General features: G+C 41.8%; 1 protein-coding gene and 1 long non-coding RNA gene across 2 annotated transcripts; both read left to right on the plus strand.

Moving 5' to 3' along the window:
- Nucleotides 1–3,838: 3,838 nt before the first annotated feature.
- PPP2CA (protein phosphatase 2 catalytic subunit alpha) lies at nucleotides 3,839–19,234 on the plus strand. The gene is made up of 7 exons (XM_064387945.1): nucleotides 3,839–4,153; nucleotides 14,981–15,190; nucleotides 15,687–15,860; nucleotides 16,035–16,124; nucleotides 16,418–16,579; nucleotides 17,325–17,443; nucleotides 18,193–19,234. Exons 1-7 carry the CDS (start codon nucleotides 4,052–4,054, stop codon nucleotides 18,263–18,265), a joined length of 930 nt encoding a protein of 309 aa, XP_064244015.1. The 5' UTR covers nucleotides 3,839–4,051; the 3' UTR covers nucleotides 18,266–19,234.
- On the plus strand, nucleotides 4,225–14,708 carry LOC135280182 (uncharacterized). Its single transcript, XR_010347228.1, has 2 exons — nucleotides 4,225–4,485; nucleotides 13,577–14,708. It is a non-coding gene; the product is annotated as an uncharacterized LOC135280182 (long non-coding RNA).
- Nucleotides 19,235–19,931: the final 697 nt, after the last annotated feature.

Genomic DNA, 19,931 nt, shown 5'->3' on the forward strand with positions numbered 1-19,931 from the left:
CTTTTAAAAGATTCTTGACTATGAAATATCTGTAACCATAGTGATTCAAAAATGTGATTTTCATGGTTACTCTGTAATTTCTTCTTTCAGTAAGACGCTGCACTTCCTGCTTTATCTACAACACGAGGGTGAATGATGAACTAGCACAGTAATATGTTTTGTGGTATACAAGGTGATTAATAATGAGATTCTATCTTTTACAGAAGCCATTCCATTGAAGTGAGTGAGCCACTGTTGACAGTGGTATTACTGATGTCACTGAGTTTGTCATGTATTATGTGGACTCTGAAATTAGTCAAATATACAGAAATAGTATTTGTGATGATGTAACAAATATCTTATGTAAAAGTGTTCTGTTTTTCTTTCGGTCTTTTGCAATGGCTCTACTTAAGATGACAGGCTTATCTGATTTAATGGGACTATTAAGACACAACACATGTATTTTATCCAGTAGTGGCCAGTATCTGAATATGCAAGAGACTACATGATGTGTACTTCTGAATTTATTTGATCAGAAGTCCCTTTCCTCATAGAGGCAGTTGACTTCCACACTAATGTAGTGGTGTCTGTATTCTTTGCTTGCAGAAATACATGTATTAATCAAAGTTGGCAGGCCTACATCTAAAGGTGGCAGCTCATTGTAACACTATTGTATAGCCTTGAAATTGTATAGTGTAGTTTTTATATTGTATTGCATAGTCCTTTAATTCTGCATTTAGTATTAAAAAACCATAGCAACAGACATTTTGGACATGCATTGATGGATAATTTAGAATCACTAAAATATTCAGAGAGAGTCAAGTGTGAAGAAACTAATTTACGTGTTCCTTACTCTACAATGCTAAGTTGACAATACGTTGTGTAGTTGGACGGTGTGATATAAATCTACATAAATCTGCATTTAAACACTGATGTCTCATAGTACAATGGAAATGTTGGTGTTGCTGATAAGATCATTGCAGTTGCTAACAACTTCATCCATGAGTTTGAGATTAATTTCAGACTAGTGCAGAATTAGTTGGCACTACAGGCTAACAGCTGGATGTGTGTAAACATGAGCGCAGTCAGCCTGACCAGTTCACCTCTCTCCAGAATGCCACACATGTGACACAGGTCCCTGACTCAGGTGTCAGCACAGCACCGTGGCCTCCATATCCCTGACTCACGGGGCAGCCGCACCCAGACAGCTCCTTAGGAACAAACCACACATGCCTGGCATATATTCACATTCTAAATACGATTTATTGCTGCCATCTCACAGGTTACAGTTTAATCTTACTGTGTATCTGAAACCCTGACAAACACCCAATTTATGCAACACAGCACGTATCCTTTCATTATTACATTCTCCTTTGAAGGCTCAGATAAATATCTAAGAAGAGAAAAGCAACTGTGATTCTCTAAACTATTGATTGTCATTCTCAAGTCAGAGGGAGGAAGGAGATCTGATTTCTGATCCAAGTAGAGACAATTCAAAAGAGTATGAGGATAAAATACAGAGCTAATGCTTGGAATGGAGATGGAAACCAAAGCTTTCCCCTTCTCTGTGAGTGTACAGATAAATGAATCCTGAATTTCCTTTGCAGAGTCCTGATTTCTCCTGTAGTGAGTGGCACAGCTTCAGCTTTCAGAGGCAAGCAGGGAGTGCTGAATCACCGACCCCTTCCCAAGTGAATTTTGTCTAAAAACCAGCCATGACTGAGCCTTTTCACACAAATGTTCCTCTCTTTACCACTGCGCTCCTGGGATCCAGCGGTGGGGCTGGAACCACCACACGTGCTCTGAAGACAGCAGTGGTTGTTCATCTGTGAGGTGTCCAGCCTGAGCCACACTAGCAGGAAGAGACTGATCACTTGGCTTGTTTGCCTACAAAACTGCAACTGAAATCCTGCCACGTTTTATCTGGTAGGTGTGAGGAAAGCCCAGCTCGTGTAGATGGTTTGCAGAGTGATCCTCAAACATGTAACTATGTCAGAAAGTCAACAGTTATTAAAGAAAATGAACTTTAGCTTGGCAAATGACACAAGAGTTGATGTTATTGTTTCATATTCTTGGCATATATTTACTCAAGACTATTTTGGGAAAATGTGCTACAGAGTGAATTCTTGAAACCTATTATTTCTCAATGAATGGCACTTTTCCTTCTACAACTTTAAGCACAAAACTGAGGTCATCTGAAGGTGGGAACCTGTGTAAGAACAGCAAAATTATTTTGGAAGATAAACAAAACCCAAGTCAGGCAATTCAAACCAACTTGTCTAGCAGGAGAGTATGACAGCAAGAAACCGAGACTGACCCATGAAAGCAAACATTCCCTACCCCTTGCTCACTATGGAATTCTTAATTTCTTTCAATAGTAGGCAAAGAATTTAACAAGTCAGACTCCGTATTAGGCAAGTGATGACTAAGACAATTAACACAAGTTAACTAGGAAAAGTCATTGTGCCCTCTTGAAATTAACAAATCAATATTTTACCAACATTTTGATCCATTTAAGGGAAAAAAATTAAACTGATCATTTCATGCCTTTTGTAAGTTATTTAGGGGAAATCTTCCTGTAAAATTTAAGATGCAGATTGCAATAAAATACATAATTCATTAGAAATTGGTTCTGCATATTTCCTACATTCTTTTTTATTGCAACTAATCTGTGTCTTACTGACATATTTTCCCTTAGGTAGCAAGTGTCTGAGTACAATAAGGTAGCTGAGGTTACCACTAGTTTCCTGAAAAAATACCATCTTCCTGAAAGTTTCCTGAAAGGTCCACCACTAATTTCCTTTATTGAACACTTACACTGCACTTCATGCATTACTTCTGTCTAAAAAGGTCATAATAAACTCTGGACTTCCACTAGCTCATTCAGTATAAATCGTTTTAAAGAAATCCAGCACAGCCTTTTTAACCTAAGCACTACCTGGTGGTACAATTAAGATAGTAAGTAATGAGTTTAATGCTTATGATTTAGAAGTGAAAAGCTTTATTTCAAAGTACCTAACACCAGCAAGAATCCCCCACTTTGCTCTTCTCCGACAGACTCGGTAACGGGGCTCGGGACCGAGCATCACAGGATTGTCGGGGATGGAACGGAGCCCTGGAGATGCCCCAGTCCGACCCATCGGCCAGGCCCGGGTCACCTGCAGCAGCTGGCACAGGAACGTGTCCAGGGGGGTTTGAAAGCCGCCAGAGAAAGACTCCACGCCCTCCCTGGGCAGCCCGCTCCAGGGCTTTGCTGCCCATAACGTGAAGCTCTTTCTCGTGTGGAGGTGGAACTTTCTGTGTTTTAGTTTGCGGCGAGTGCTCCTCGTCCTGTCGCTGCAAAGACCCTGGCACCAGCCTCCTGGCACCCGCCTCGGGGATACCTGTATGCATTAATGGCAGGGAGAACCACAAACACTGCGGAGCCGCACAAAGCCCTCGGAAACATCATCTCCCGACCCCGCAGTGGCGCTTATCAGGCGAGAACTGTGCCCAGCCTGTGCCCCGCGAGGAGCCGGCGCGCAGCACCCGGCACAGGAGGGGCCGGCACCGCCATGCCGGCGACCCCTCACGGCAGTGCCCTGGCTCCCGCCTCACGGCTGCGACCGCGCGGGGCTGCGCCGCGCCCCTCAAACGGACCCCTGCAAGGGGAGAGCGCCAGCCCCAAGGGGACCAGGGGCAGACACGGGAACGAGGACCGGGACAAAACATATCCAGCCAGGGCTCCCGGGGCGGGCGCGCTCGCTGCCCTCACCCGCCCCCTCCCCTCAGAGCGCACTCGCGGCCCCGCCCGGGCGCCGCGCACGCGCCGTCGGCTCCCGCGGCGTCCCCCTCCCCGCGGTGGGGCCGGGGCGGTGACGTCAGCAGCGGCGGCCATTACACGGTGCGGAGCGAGGAGCGGCAGCGCTGCCGCAGCCGGAGCGCCCCGGGCCGCCCTCTCCCCGCGCCCGCCCGCCCGCCCTGACGCGTCGCGGCCGCCGCCGCTGTGGGGAGCGCGGATCGCAGGGGCCCGCGGGGCGGTGCGGCAGCAGCAGCCGGTGAGGAGGAGGAGGAGGAGGAGGGGGAGAGCGGGATGGAGGAGAAGGTCTTCACCAAGGAGCTCGACCAGTGGGTGGAGCAGCTCAACGAGTGCAAGCAGCTGTCCGAGGGGCAGGTGAAGAGCCTCTGCGAGAAGGTGAGGGGCGAGGGGCCGCGGGCAGGCGGCGGGGCCGGGCGGGGAGCCGCTGGCGGGGGCGGTGCCGCCGAGCCGCGCGGGCGCGGGGCCGCGGGCGGGCCGGGGGCTGGCGCGGCCCGGCGGGGAGCGGGCCGGGAGCCGGGGCCGGGCGAGCCGCGGCCCCTCGGCTGTGCTGGAGCCTCGGCTCCGCCTCCCGCCCGCTCAGCGCCTCCTAAAATGGCGCCGCGGCCGCGATGGATCCTCGGGAGAGACCCCCGAGAGACCCCCCCCGGTTAAAATGGTAAATCAAACCCCCAAAGCCTGAGTTATTGTAATGAAATGAAAAGCTTATGGTAGGCGCTTGGAAATCGCACGCGGCAAAGAGCTTCTGCTTTGATTTATTTCTTGTATTTTTCATTATATGAATAAGTGCAGACGCGTTTATAACTAATTGAAGGATAAATTAGCTTTGGGGTTTTGGTTTCCCTCAGTAAGGTTCTGGGTTTCACGAAATTCACAGAATAAACCTTCGAGATCCTGTATAACTCCTTATTTTTCTGGTGATGGTTTGAGACGTGGATGTTGCAGGGCAATGTGTTGATTGAGACATTCATAGCTTAGGTTGTAAAGCCAACCTAGGACAGGCTGTGTTTTGGAAATTCAGGAAAATTTTGTTCTAATAGCATCCAGAGGCATTTTCCAGTTGAATTCCAATTCTGGATGTAACTTCATAGCTGAGGGTTGATGGTGGTGATGGTTTTTTGGTTGGATTTTTTTTTAATTACTGATGGTTTTATGTATTTCTGGACTGAAAGATGGAATATTTGTGAATTTTTTTGGGAACTGATATTAAGGAATACATGAAGTTATTGATGTACTGGCTTCTAAAGAAGCCTATTGCCACAGAAAATACCTAGAGTATTTTAAAACTGGAATCATGCTTTCAAATACTACATCAGATTGTTTTGGAAGCAATTTTTTTTCGAGAGGACTGACTGTGAACTTAATAAAGAACTTGCTGTGATTTTGGCCAGACTGGCTCTTGCTTCCTTATAGATTTTAGTTCACTTGTATTCCAGCAACTCAACACTGTTTCCGTTTGATCCAGGCTGTGTATTTTAAAGGCTGTTGCAAGCAAGTGGCAATGTCACCGCCTGGCTGTTTCCATGTCCTCTCCAGTGACAGCCATCCAGCTCTTCCTTGTGTTGCTTTGGGTGAGAGGCGAGCATTTCACTTGCCATCGTTTGTGAGCTGATGGGCACTGAGTCCTGGCTCCCACAGGAGTGGGTGCATATGGCCCCATTTTGTGGGGCTGTGTGGTAACTCGCAGGACCATGAGGGGTGTGTAATGTACAAAAAGCTCTCAGTGTGCTTGGGGTTTTGGTTCAGTGAGAAGCAGGCATGCCGCTAGAAATTCCTCACAGAAGGTACAGTCCCAGTCATCAGTGTTGCACAAGATGACATTTCATTTTTTCCCAGTGAAGAATAGAAATGAGCTGTATTTATGGATAAATGTGTAATGCTCATCACCAAGATAATGGTAAAGGAGAAAAGAAAAGAAAACTGTGTCTGACTACTGTGTGTTGAGATGAGACACCATGAGAATGTAGAAGAGAAATCTGCCAGTCCCAGTATTATTTAGCAGCAGCTTTCATGTGGGCTGGGTTGGCTCTGGGGGAGCTCTGGGAAGGGTGACATTTCTCTCTGTGTGCCAGAGTTCAGCCACAGGGCTGCTGATGTTAGGGAAAGTTGATTTGTTGCTGATTATTACAGGTGGATTTACTTGGACTTTCTGCTAAGAGTAGTTAAGTTTCTTCATGGTTGCTGATGGAAGGAGTTGGAAGTAGGCCCTTGAGCTCTGGGTTTTCCCTCTTGTCTCCTCCATGTTCCTGGAAGTGGGGTGAGAGCTCAGCTCTGCACCTTTGTGCTGAGGGACAGCACTTGCTTTAATGTGTTTGTGTTCCCAGCAGTGCCTCTCAGAAACCTCACTGGGTTGTTCTTTGTTTGGACTGTTTAAGTAGTTTTGTGGATGTAATCACATCAAAAGGCTGTTTTTCCATGAATAGCTTAAGGACAGTGTCAAATGCAGCTGTTGTTCCAAAGGACAGATAAAGACTCTACTAGGTATAAACTGTTGTTCCTCACCACATTGAATTGCAGCTAGGGCAAATTAAAATAAACAATTAATAAAAAATTAAGGGCTTTTCCTGATAACACCGTTTGATTGGATGATCTCCCTGACAAGTATTTCTTGATCTGCTGGAGCTTCATGTGTGTGCCTGTCTAATAAGAATAAGCCTAAGGGCTCTCTTGTGTTTCAGTATTGATACCTGAAGAACTTAACAGCTTTTTTTGAACATGATAATTGTGGCCATTTGTGCATCCCAGTTACTTTCCTGGTGTGTCTTTCTCTGAGCCTGGTTACCTGGGTGATGGTGGTGGTGGGAACTGGGCAGAAACATCTTCGAAGTCTAGAAGTAATTTGTAACCATGAATAATACATTAGACTTTCACAAATTGTTTGAAACAATCAACCTGTGAGTGGCAGTTAAATTATTCTAGGCTTAGTACTTGCTGTGTGTTTAATGCTACATCAGTTGAGTGAGCAGTTGTGCTTTGCTTCAGCATTTGAGAAGTGCAAGTCCTAAAGAAGTGGTCAAAATATACCCAGTCCAGTTACTGTTACATGTCAGCAGTGTTTGTCCTGTTAGTGCTGAATTGTTTATTGGCAGAGGTGAAAGGAAGTCCTTTATTGCCAGGTGAGAGTTTTTCCACTGGCCATTTTGAATGAAAGGATGCTGGTTTAGTTTCTTTGCCATACATTTTGACAGTGGAGGGAAATGGTCTTGTCTCCTCTGTGTATAGATGCCCTTTGTCACAGGAACTGGGGGTGTGGCACATTGCTCAGGAAGGTGGGATGACAGTCTGAAATTGCACAAAGGAATGGGGTGAATTTTTGGGTAGAGTTTGCTTTGGTTATTGCAGAAAGTATCTAGTGCAGGTGCAGGCAGAGGTGTCAGAGCCACTCCCTCAAAAACACTGCTCTGTGATTTAGTGAGTTTGAGTGTGGCACCTGCGGTTTTTGGAGAGAGGGAAGACTATTTGGTCATATATGCTATGTAAAGGGTTTCAGGGTTCTTGAATTGCTAGTGAAATACCTGTGAATAGATAGTACTGGTAAACAAAATACTTTAAACTAAGTAAAGGGCTGATACTGGTAAAGACATTCAAGAAATCTTGATTCAGGATTTGACTCCTGCAGTTTGGATCTGTAACAATGATGTTGGTCACATTTGCTTTTTGGTTTGTCACCATTGCTAATTTTTGTAGTGTAAATGTGTTTCTGGGCCATACTGTTTTCTGGTATGTACCTTGTTCATGGTGTATTTTTCTAATTTCTTTTCTTGTTGTAGAATTTTCATTTGAACATCTGATCTTCCAAGTTAGATGTTCTGTAGCCAAAGCTTACCCGCTGCAGCTGTGTGAGTTACGCAAACTCATTTAGCTTATGTTGAGTGACTTAATTCTGAGAGGATGTTTCTGATGAAGCTTTCTTTTGGGTCAAAAAATGCCTGTGCAATCAAAGTTCAGTTCCTGGAATACATCAAACACTAACATGTTCTGTGGATCTCACTCCTGTGTTTTAAGCTGAGCTGTCTGTCCAACCTCTTTTTCAGACAGAGGCACATGTCCCCTTCTGCTTCCTCCATTCTGTTCAGTTCAGGAGTTCCCTTTCTTAGCTGATTATTATGGCCAGAAGTGGATGTTTTAAACTGTTTTTAACTGTTTCCAGCTGCATTTACAAGGGCTTTTCTATTAGCTGGCTTTTGTATTCCCATATCCATCATGTATAACTAACTATTCTTCAGACTGAGATGATTGTGAAAATCAATGTTCCTGTCTGAACTTGCTGTAAATCAGCCAAGAAACCTGCCCCAACACAATTCCCAGGTAGTGAGAGTATGGTGTGCCCTGCGTGGTGGGCTGTGCATTGGGCAGGCTCTGTGCTCCTCTGCCCCTGGCAGAAGGGGAATGTGCAGCGTTGCAGTTCTGCCCTGGCGCTGCTCTGGCTTCTGGATCCTGCAGCAAGGGAACGCTGCTGCCAATGGCAGGAGGAGCCCTCAGCAACTGTTCAGGGGGCTCTGGGAGACCAGAGGGTGGGTTAGGGCTCCTTTGCTGCTTTGCTGAACATACCTAGGATCAGGTCATTGATGGAGCCATGTAATTGTACCTTCTGTCTCTGAAGAGTTACAAGTGTAGTGTACAAAGCCTTTTGTAACATTTAAATGACTGTGTTTTAGATTATTCTTGAACACGTAAAAATCGTTTGATGCCCAGTGTTCTGATTTGTTGTGGGTGTTTTTTTTTGTGGTGGTTTGTTTTTTTGTTTGTTTTCTGTTATGGTTGATAATGAAAAATGGAAATTGTCTTTTTCCACAGAAGGCATTTGAAGAGTCAGCCTTGCCAGCCTTCTCACCTTGTCTGGATTCACATACAACATCTTGATGTGCATATAAAAATTTAGTCTTGAATGTGCCAGTGATTGTACCATCAGCAGCTTTCTGGGTTTGTTTTTTTTTTCCAATTCTAGTAAATTCTGTAAAAATGGAGTTGCACTAGCAGTGAGATGTTTGGCTTTGATCTTTTGCTTTTTAGTTGCAATATTAGTTGTGATCAGGTAGGAGTGAAAGATACTTGTGTTGTTCTGGGCATGGTTTAAGCTAACAGCAGGAAGCACTCCTAAGTCAGAGCAGGTTCCTACTTGAGTTCTGCCACGTTGAGGCTGAAGACATGGACGAGGCTGCAGGACTGATGTCCTCCCCCAAAGCTGCCTGTGCCGAGGCTGTTGTCTCCTCAGGTGTGATGACCGTGCTGCTGTGCGATCACTTCTGAGCCATTCCCAGCTACTCACCTGGGTTGCCTTGCCAGCACAAAACCCAAACCTGTCTGGCTGTGTCTGGCCTCATACAGCAGATCTGTGTGAGGGGAATCACAGGAGCAGGGATTGAATTTTCATTCTTGCTTAGGGACCCTCAAACACTACACTGTATCCAGTAATGCTGTTGTTATTTTCTTTCAGGTAGTATATATTAAGCTGGAAAAAGTTTATTCCTAACTAAAGAATGAATACTAGAGCTCAGTTACTCAGTAGGTCTCCATTATTTCTGCTGAATATTTTGAGCATGCCTTCCAGTGCAGGTGTTTCTGGTTGGTTCTAAACTCGTTCTTGAGGTCTGATATGCCATCCTTCAGCTGGTGTTCTGACCTGTAGCATGACTGTGCCAGGCTGTGTTGCAGTTACTGGAACAAAAGGGTTGAGAACTTTCTAGTTCATTGCATGAAGCTGGACTTGTTGCTATCAGGCACAACTAGTTTGGGAATAGGTTTAGCATATTTCTTTTTTAAAAAACGTGAATGATTCAAAATGAATACAGCTTGTTCTACCAGGAGGACTGAAAAACACCCCTGTAAGTGGTCAGCTTCCTGCATTGCTGTGTTCTTGGAGCTCCCACGAGGCAAGGAAGGCATGAGGGTTCCTGAGATATTTGACTTACGTTTTTTTTTTAAAGAAGTGTTTCCTAGATAATATTTCTTCTGTTTAAAGATACTAAGATCTTTGGTATGAATGAAAATAATGACTTGGAGTTCTTTCAGAAGACCCTCTTCCTATCCTCACTGCTCCTGTCAAGTACTGATTGATTAACAGCCTTTCCCCTTCCTCCAGATTTGCCTCTGAGGGCAAGAACATTTAACAGTTACTCTTGAGTGTGTAGGCTACTGAACTTTTCAGATGGAAATGTTGAGGGGACTATCAGGGTTTCTTAGGGTGTCAGTCCTTTTGTAATACAAAGGAAGGGAGAGTTATTTGTCAGAAGTTTGCTGCTTGCATGCTTTCTTGTAGGCCTTCTAGAATTTCCAGGCAATAAAGGAAAGTGATCTTATTTTAATCTTACTGCAGTCCTGGCATTGGGGTTGCTCTTTCAGTTGGCTGATATCTTCTATTTAAACTGGTCTCTCTTCTCACTGAGCAGAAGATATTAAAAATGAAGGTGTAGGTGCTAGTCACAAATCCAGAGAGAAAGCAGATGCATCAACTTCTGTCCTGACAAAAGGGTATTTTTCTGCTCAGTATTTCTTTGTGGATGGAATTCCTGGTTTTGCTTTGGAATACTAAATAATTAAATGTCAGTAGGGAGCTTTGTGTTTTAATTTTGTTCCTACTTACATATTCACACTGAACTCCTTAGTGTATTGTGAAGTTCAGCATAAATCAGTTTCCCATTTGTGTTATGTGTAATCTGACTGCCATGCCTCCTTCACAGAAGGGTGTTATTGGAGCCTTCATTTATCTAGTTTTGCTTAAAATGTCAGTGAATTAAAACACCTTTTGCTTTAAAAAATAAGCCCATCTTTTGTCAGAGCCTGCTCTCTTTCCTCTCCTTGTGAGGAGTGGGGAAATCTTTAAATTGAAAAGCATTGACTGCAGAAGAATTGCTGACTGTAATGGATGACTTTGCTTGGAACTGGAACCTTTTCCAGGTCATGATGTTTGGGATGAATACTGGTTTCAGCTGTTCAATTATCTGATCATTGTGCCTTTAGTCACATCCTGTGCACCTTGGTGACAGGAAATTATGGGTGTGGTTGAAGTCTTCAATCTCATCAAAATATCTTCATGGTAACTACAAATAACTATTTCTTGGTTACAGTGGATGCTTCTCATTCCACACTTTACTAGACAGCATGGTGGGCTGCAGGTGTGAATTCTGGTCTGCCAGGAATGACACGTTACCATCTGCAGCCATGATTTTGGGGCTGTGCTGTCTGATCAAAGTAATGGTTGTATTTTCTTTACTGGGTTAGTAGTGGTAATCTTTTGATGACTGGTTCATAGTGCTGCTTCAAGCATTGATCTACAATTCTACACTAATAACAGTGATGTTTACTGCTTGGTTTGGGTCTTGTTATTTTCTTTTATGTGCCCCAGAGTTTTTCATGGTAGATAATTGGGCTGACTTGTCAGAACTCATGCTAGAATGTAGGGACCTAAGAAGAGGTTGGAGTAATTAAGAAATATCTGGTATATTCTGGAAACACAGGAATTTGGGTTAGAGGATTTTGTAGAACTGGAAATTATTTCTGTGAGACAAGATTAATGATGTACACTGCTCGTGAGGGAAACTGGCATATCCTCAGCACAGAATGAGTTGAGGAAGTAAAATTTATGGATTATGGCTTTTATGGCACTCGACTCTGAGCCTTAATTTGTGCCATATAGGATAAAAATATAGGGAGGGAGCAGGGGAAATAAGAGATACATCTGCATACAACCCATGCATCTCATTAAATAAACTGAGGATCTGAAAATCATATGGTAGTGTCTTTAATGGTCATCTTTTCAAAATTCTTATCCATGGCTGTTCGTACACTTCGATCTTGTACTGTCTTAAAACAATTAAGCTTATCTTTAGGATCATCATCTTGCTGAGACGTGCTTTGTGAACAGAGCCACCAAAGCAGCTTGGTGCTGTTTAGCTGGGCCTTGAGATGATGTGCAGCAGACCAGGAATGGTTTAATTCTTAAGTACTAGGTTGAGTTTTTATGCAGTGCTACTCTTCTTATAGTAAAGTGAAAATTGGTTGTTTTCTTGTGTGTATAAATCAGTATTAGTTTTATTCTTGTTACATTTTGGAATTGTACAAGTTTTCTCTTTGCAGAGAAATGACTGAGTAAGCCACTGTCAAGTCAGAATGAATTCCAGTCACTATGACTAAGCTGAAATGTATTTGATACTTACTGCTTATTCTTTGAACTTTGAGATTGTTCTGAGTAAAATATGTGACTTTCCACCTCAGCAGTAGTGTTTATGACAGCATTGCACTTGGTTCTTCTTACACTCTTCTTGTGTAACTTCTTGTGTAGCTGTGTCTTTTTTTCTTTGACTTCATTGGTAATCGGCTGTAAAATTAGCATTTATCAGCTAGAAGTAACATGTTCTTTGCAGTCTTGTTCTGTATGTGTTTGCATTTTATTTTGAAATCTGAGAATGTAGTGCTGAAAAAATAATTCAACTGTTTCAGAGGCAGGGTTTTACAACTGTAATATGGTAGGTTGTCGATAACAAGTTTTTGCTTAAGTATCCTGCACCACAGACGTTTGACTTGTGGTGATATTCTACTATGTAAAAAAGATTAAGTGTTGAAGGTGTAGAGATGTTCAGGGCTGTTTTAATAGTAGGAATTGTTGAGAACTGAAACAAGACACAGATACAAAAGAATTAATAGATGCTTGAGAAAATCTGTTCATGGATTTTATCGTTGTTTGTCCTGGCAGTGAAGCCTGGACGTTTCAAAATGTTGGTGTCAAAATACTGCATTGTTGCACTGTTATCCTTTGTGGCAATGGGTCCTGGGGTGTTTGAAGTTCAGAGGGTGATGTGTGTTTGTCTTTCCTAGTTTTCCTTTGTCAGATGGTTGGATCAAGGAGTGTTCTGCCTTCTGCTGAAGGGTGCTGAAGAGTGCTCTACTGCTTCCTCTCCCTTAGGAAGTGTAGGAGAGCTGGTGGTGGGAAGTCCATTTGTTGGAGAGGAGGATGGGTAGGAGGAGGCAGTTGTGTGATGTGGCCAGTGAGCAGCACCTTCAAGAATCAATAAAAAGAGGGAGTGGAATCAGGTGGAGTTGCTGTGTGTGATGCAGTACAAGGTCAGGGGCACAGACACTGCAGGACACTGCAGGAGTAGTACCAGTGATCACTTGCCATTGTGAAATTGTGCTATTAAATGTACTGCTGTCTCACCAACTTGTTTGTATTGTGTTGTGGTATATTAAAAGTCCTTAGTTTTTTCTTTTACCTTTTTATAGGAATTCATTTATTAGGAAAGTTGGGATATAGTAGACTGCTTGTTGGTGCCTTGCTTTCAGGATGTTATTTTTTCTACCTTCAGTTTGCTGAAGCTCTTTTGTAGAGCCGAGCGTTTAAGCACTTGAGTATGTGCCACTTCCAATACCGTGGGACATAAGGCTGTAAGTGAGCTAAACAGTTCATAGCACACTGTTGCATGAAACTGGTTTTAAAACATGGAAATGTTGGAATCCCTGTACCAGCATTCCCCCACTGCAGGATTTAAACAGAGGTTGCTGTTTTGCAAATTGACCTGGAACAGTCTTTTTCCATCAGAGTAGCTGTCCGACTTCTCTGTGTGTTTGGTCATGAGCATATCAGTGATTTAATATTTCAGAAACTGAGGAAGCAACAACTCAGTTGCTGAGAACTCTGCCATTCTCAGCACAAACGCTGCATACCTTTGATGAAAAATGAATGCTGCATTCTTTGTGCAGTGCTTCAAGTGTGTTAAGGAAATCCAGTGGTAGAAACATTCTCATTAAAGAGTAGTTTTTTTATATTGAAGTGCTGTAAGCATTTGTGATGTTGTCTTGCTAAAGGAGAATTAAGCTGGCTAATGCTTCTGAATGTAAGAGAGTATTAGAAGAGGCTAAAGCTGTTAGAACACCTTCAAAACATCCGGTGAGTGTCACTGCTTAAAAATTAACTCGAGTCAGGCTGTCTTAAAATACATCTGCACTTTAAGCATCGACCACAAGCCAGGAATGACCTATCTTTAGTACTGGGCACAGTGCAAGTGGAAACTGTCATATGAGACTGACTTCTGATGTAAATACGTCTGCAGAGTGACATCTGAAGCTTTGTGCTGTGCAGGGTGCTTAGCCATGCTGGATTTCTGCATTTCTTTGCAGTGAAACATAGAATTTAATGAATTTCCATCATTAAATTTGGGTGTTGCTTCTGTTTGAAGTGGTGACCACGGTGGTCAGCCAGGATGATGTGTGGGACAGTGACACCACTTTTGGGTGGGAGTGTCAGCCACTTTATTGTAGACAACTTGGGTCATAGAATAGAATATAATTTTTATATATTTTCTTGTAATTGAGTTAATGAGGTAAAAAAGGATTCTTTTTGAATGGAAGCATTGACTCTTGAAAAACAGGGAAATCTTAGTAGATGGTAACTAGTAAACTTGTTACTATTTATATTTCTAATGGCTTCTTGATTTAGCAAATCATTGTGGCATGTGTCTGGTGACTGTTCTGAGAACAAACTGTAACCACTGTCTTGCATTATTTCAGAATTACCTTTCTGGTGCTATATTTAGCCTATGCTTCTTCATACAAATTACATTTGTATACAACTTTTATATACACAGGGTTTTTTGGGAAAAAATGGTGATGACAAACATCTTAGCCAGCTTTGGTTTATGAAGACACAACTTGATGTTATTGGTCTGTGTTTAATCATAAAACTTGAGAGCAATGGCCTGCTCTGTAATTGCTGGTACGTGTGGATGTTTGTTCTCATTCTGCTTCATGCAGGACCCCCTGCCTTTGCAGGTGGGTTGTAGATGTTTGTACAGGTGAGTGCCAAGGTATTGGTAGTATTTTGGCTGAATTTAGGCTTTTGGAAGTAAGATGTTGGCAGGATTTTTAGATTCAATTTTTCAAAATACTTAAACTTTTAAAATTCCAGTAGTGATGTTCATTGTTCTATGCTTCACAGAACCATTTTTGTAGAAAGTCTGAAGTTTTGCTTCAGATACTGTCCTCAAGGAGGAAAAGCAGCCATGCAAATACTAATTAGTAATACAAGGTTTCATAAAGTGAAATGCTGTTTTAATGGCATTTAAGTAAATTTCTCCCTCAAATGCTTCAGGGAAGGAAGGGACAAGAGCTCCTGAAGAGAGCAGGTAGCAGAGTTGGAAGTGGTAGCACGTGCTTTGAATAAAAAGCTCTCCATAGACAAACTCCCAATTCATGTGCTTTTTTGCTTTACAGGCTAAAGAAATTTTGACAAAAGAATCCAACGTACAGGAGGTGCGATGTCCAGTCACAGTCTGTGGAGATGTCCATGGACAATTTCACGACCTCATGGAACTTTTCAGAATTGGAGGCAAATCACCAGACACAAACTATTTGTTTATGGGGGACTATGTTGACAGAGGATATTATTCAGTCGAAACAGTCACATTGCTTGTAGCCCTTAAGGTAACTTTCTTCTCAGCTTTACAGTCTTGTATAAAATACATCATTACTGTCCTGACTACACTTAATATCTGTTATGTTTTTCACTGCATTGGTATTAGAGCTACTGAAACTGACTTCTTGGCTTTCTTAGTTTTCTAAGTCACTTCTTAAAAAAAAAAACTTACAAAAATGTTCAGGTGCAAGTCTGAGCTTTATCTAAAATGAGTGTTCATTTTTTCTTGCCTGAGTAGCAATCCTTAAGAATTTGCTTGGAGAGATCAGCTTAATGCATAGGTGTAGTGAAGTCCCCTAGTAATAATAAATACAACTTGTAATGAATCTCAAAAGTAATTGGCACTTGAAGATCAGAGTAAATGAGTCCTTTTTTTCCCTTAAAGGATATTACTATAATCTTTAGAATTGTTTGGTTTTGGTTGCTTTATTGATATGTGGCAGGGATTGAGGAGTTCTGGGAAGAGTTGCTCCTTGATGTGCTAAAATCACCTCTTCTGTTTAGGTCCGTTACCGTGAACGTATCACAATTCTTCGAGGGAACCATGAAAGCAGGCAAATCACACAAGTTTATGGTTTCTATGATGAATGTTTAAGGAAATACGGAAATGCAAATGTTTGGAAGTACTTTACAGACCTTTTTGATTACCTGCCTCTAACTGCCTTGGTGGATGGCCAGGTATGTTGACATTTGACAAAGCTGAATGTTTTTGATTGTAAAAGGAGTTCTTAACATTGCATTCTGTCAGTTATCTTTAAAGGAATCTCTTACAGATTTTCTCATAATTTGTTCTAAACTGTTGTAACTGCACTGATTAATGCAAATAAACTTCATGTTTCTTAACTCTTGCAGATTTTTTGTCTACATGGTGGCCTCTCTCCATCTATAGATACACTGGATCACATCAGAGCACTTGATCGCTTGCAGGAAGTTCCCCATGAGGTACTGAAAAATAACTTTCTAAGCCACTGAGATTGATGATTCAGCATGTATTGGGGGTTAAGCTTGCAGGCTGAACATGAAATTCAAATCAACTTAGCAATAATAAAGGGCCTGTTGTCTTCCTGTACTGGATTTTTTAAAGGAAAAATGAGGGGCATGTCCTTGCTTAAAGAAAGAAGTATATTAAGTCTCAAAGAGTTCTGCAGGGGTGGTGCAAGTGCAAGCATTTTTGAGTTTTGTTTGCTTTTGATTCTTTGCACTTCACCTCTAAATATCATCTACATCTCTTGCAGGGTCCAATGTGTGACTTGCTATGGTCAGATCCAGATGATCGCGGTGGCTGGGGGATTTCTCCTCGAGGTGCAGGTTACACATTTGGACAGGATATTTCAGAAACCTTTAACCATGCTAATGGCCTTACGTTGGTTTCAAGAGCTCATCAGTTGGTAATGGAGGTGAGCAGGACATCCTGTGTGTTCAAACTTTGGATTGTGTCCTTGGTCCATTTATTCCATGCTCTGAATGTCAGATGTGCATATGCCACTGTGTGACAGGTGATGATCCAGCTAAGAGTATTCCAGAAACTTGACCTTGGCAGTATTCACATGCTACTAAAGGAATTTGGCAGTGGAGTAACCTTTTTTTGGCCTTGTTTTCCTGAAAATTTACAGTAATATCTCAAACCAGGCTTTGATACTAGATGATATATTGCATTTCTGTGTAGATAAAAAGGTTTAAACATGTGTCTCTTGGAAAAAAGGTGTAATTTTTATTTATAGCGTGGATGTGTGCTTATGTTCTTGGTCTCTAGTAGTTCCTAGCAGTTAAGATTTTTAAATGTATGTCTGGTTTTGGTGATCACAGTTGAAGGTTTGGGGTGGATTGTGTACTTCAGAATTGCCAGTTTAACTATTTAATGCTAATGCAATGGAGAAATATTGCTAGGTGATTTTGTTTGTTTGGTTGGTTTTTTTAAATATCTAGCTCATATTTGCTGGTAGGAAGTAACCTATGAAGGCCAAAATTCCTTTTTACCCTTTTTCTCTCCAGAAGAGAAAAAATACACAGCTTTGAGCTTATTTAAAGTAACCCAACAAATGCTACTTAAGGCTGTGCACATGAAAAGGTTGGTTTCTAGTCAGGTGGTTACATAGGGTACATTAACTTGGCTGGCTGAATTATTTTTTCCTTCCTCTCCAGGGGTACAACTGGTGCCATGATCGGAATGTAGTAACAATTTTCAGTGCTCCAAACTATTGCTACCGTTGTGGCAACCAGGCTGCAATTATGGAACTTGATGACACTCTAAAGTACTCCTTGTAAGTATATTTAAAAATAAGAATTATGTTGCCTGTGATTTGAAGATCTCATTTAATTATGTTAAAGTATGGGCTTTTTTTCACCCCTCTCTAAGCTTTTGGGAGGTGGAGTGTGGAATTGTTGGGTTAGTCACATTTAAAGTCCTGGAGTCAAGCCTCTGGAACAGTTGCTGTTGAGATCTTCTCTGTCAGATTAAAGTGAGACTCCTGAATTTTGTTTTGCATAACTATCTGGACTTTAATGCCTTACTGTGTAGGGATGTGATTTGAGAGCAGGAGTAGTCTGTGACATTTAAGGTAATGCCTTCTTGTCGGTCTTGGACAGGAGACTTTTGGAACCTTTGAATTCTTCAGGTGTTGGGTGTCAGGTCTTTAAATGAGATTTCTAATTAACTACTGCAGCAGCAACTTTACTAGTAAATAAAGCAAAAGCACTGTGCATACTGCCCTCTTTGATTATAAGTTGAGACTTTTAACCTTCTGATAGGAATGTTCAACCACTTTGAGTCTTAAAGCTAAAATTAATGTCTCTCCAGAGCTTCATGGTAAGAGGAATTTAAAATGTGATGGTTAAAAGTAAATACTAACAGAGTGGAAGAGCTAGAACACTTGTTCTAGCAAACTTAACTTGGTTGATAAAACTTGCAGAGACTCACTTGTGTTAATCCACTGCTCCTGTAACTCATGGTTAGGATGTACCTGGGTGTAAGCTGGGCTCGGGTGATTTCACTGGTGTCTGTGCTCTTCAGTTTGCAGTTTGACCCGGCGCCGCGTAGAGGTGAACCGCATGTTACTCGCCGCACCCCAGACTACTTCCTGTAAAGAGATTTTAGACCTGTACAGTATTGCCATGAACCATATGTTGACCTAAAGAGAATGGGAAGAGCAACAGTAACTCCAAAGTGTCAGAAAATATTTAACATTCAAACTTTGTTTTCACATGGACCAAAAGACGTGCCATATTCTATACAAAGCCTCTTGTCATCAACAACTGTGACCACTTTAGAATGAACCAGTTCATTGCATGCTGAAGCAACATTGTTGGTCAAGAAACCAGTTTCTGGCATAGCGCTATTTGTAGTTACTTTTGCTTTCTCTGAGAGACTGCAAATAATAAGATGTAGACATTAACACCTCGTGAATACATTTAACTTTCCATTTAGCTATAGCTTTATTCAGCATGACTGTAGATAAGGGTAGCAGCAAACAATCATTGAAGCTTAAAGAACATTTTTAAAATAAGTACCAAGGCCTCATATTTGTTCTGAAACTGTTTGTTTGTTTTATTTTCAGGGAATACTGTTTAATTTAATTGTATTGATTTTTTTTTTTTTGTCTGCACTCAGTTCCCTTTTCCACTCTGCCCTACCATATTGTCCCTTGTAATTGTCCAAGGATAGTGAATTACTTTGAACAGAACTGTTTTTTTCTGTAAAACAATGTTACTGCAGGACAGAGCTGCAGTGTTTTTCATAATAAACTTGTGAACTAAGTATGGAAAAATGTCAAAATTCTAATTGCATCTCAGGTCAACTGTGGTTTAATAAACTAACATGTAGCTGGATGGGTTTTATAAACTTGCATAGAAATCTCCACCTTATAAATAACTAAAACTGAGGTGATTTGGAGTGTGCTGAAAAACTCTGACCTTCTGAATCCTGTTCCAGGAAGGTGCCTGGGCCTGTGTCTCACAGCTGAGAACAGCTTGCTGGTTACTCACATGTTGCTCTTTCCCTCTTGGTGCTCTACTGAAATACTCAGAAATGGAAGAATATAAATTCACTTAACTGACTGCGTGTGGCTTTATTTCAAGTGTAAATCTAAGTTTGAGTCATTTACAATGTAGGTGCTAATACTTAAAATAATTTTTCTGAAAAACTAAGAATAAAACCAGTTTTGTAAATATTAAAAGAAACAACTTGAAGTTTAGTGCTACGTGTATTTGCCCAGGCTTCCATTCTGAAAAACAGTGGTATGTGGTTTATGTTAACTTCTGTTTAGGTATTTCCTTTCTACTAACTTCTTCAAAATTTGAACCCCAATTTGATGATTTGGTTCAAAGCCAAAATTCAAATGTTATGCCTTCTTAAGGCTTGTGTGTGCAACTTCTTGGGTACATCTAAATGATGTACCTGGCTGTTGACTTAGTAGAAGGTCTCATAATATTCATATTGTTTGAGACATTAAGTTTCTTGGGCACAATGTTGATTCTGTGATAACATGGAGGTTTGTTTTTTACACTGCTTGTTTCTAAGGAAACACACAGAAATTTTGCAAGTGTCCAACTCACCTGGAGGTCTAGTCCAAGACATGCTTTTCTAAACTGCGGGAGGACCACTTAATTCTTTAACTTGCAAAGAAGATGCTGCATTTCATCAAGCATTACTTCATCCCCTTTCAGAAAGGCTCAAGTCATTGATTTTCCTTCAGCAAAATTTGAGTCTTGTCCTGTAGGTTGGGTCCCAAGTGGCTTCTGGAGACCTCAGTG

Source organism: Passer domesticus, chromosome 13 (genome assembly GCF_036417665.1).
Source record: "Passer domesticus isolate bPasDom1 chromosome 13, bPasDom1.hap1, whole genome shotgun sequence".
NCBI classification, from domain to species: Eukaryota; Metazoa; Chordata; class Aves; order Passeriformes; family Passeridae; genus Passer; species Passer domesticus.

Coding starts and splice junctions, on each gene's coding strand:
- PPP2CA (XM_064387945.1), top strand. CDS start 4,052: ATGGAGGAGAAGGTCTTCACCAAGGAGCTCGACCAGTGGGTGGAGCAG. Junction 4,154..14,980: donor TGAAGAGCCTCTGCGAGAAG/GTGAGGGGCGAG, acceptor TTTGCTTTACAG/GCTAAAGAAATTTTGACAAA. Junction 15,861..16,034: donor CTGCCTTGGTGGATGGCCAG/GTATGTTGACAT, acceptor TAACTCTTGCAG/ATTTTTTGTCTACATGGTGG.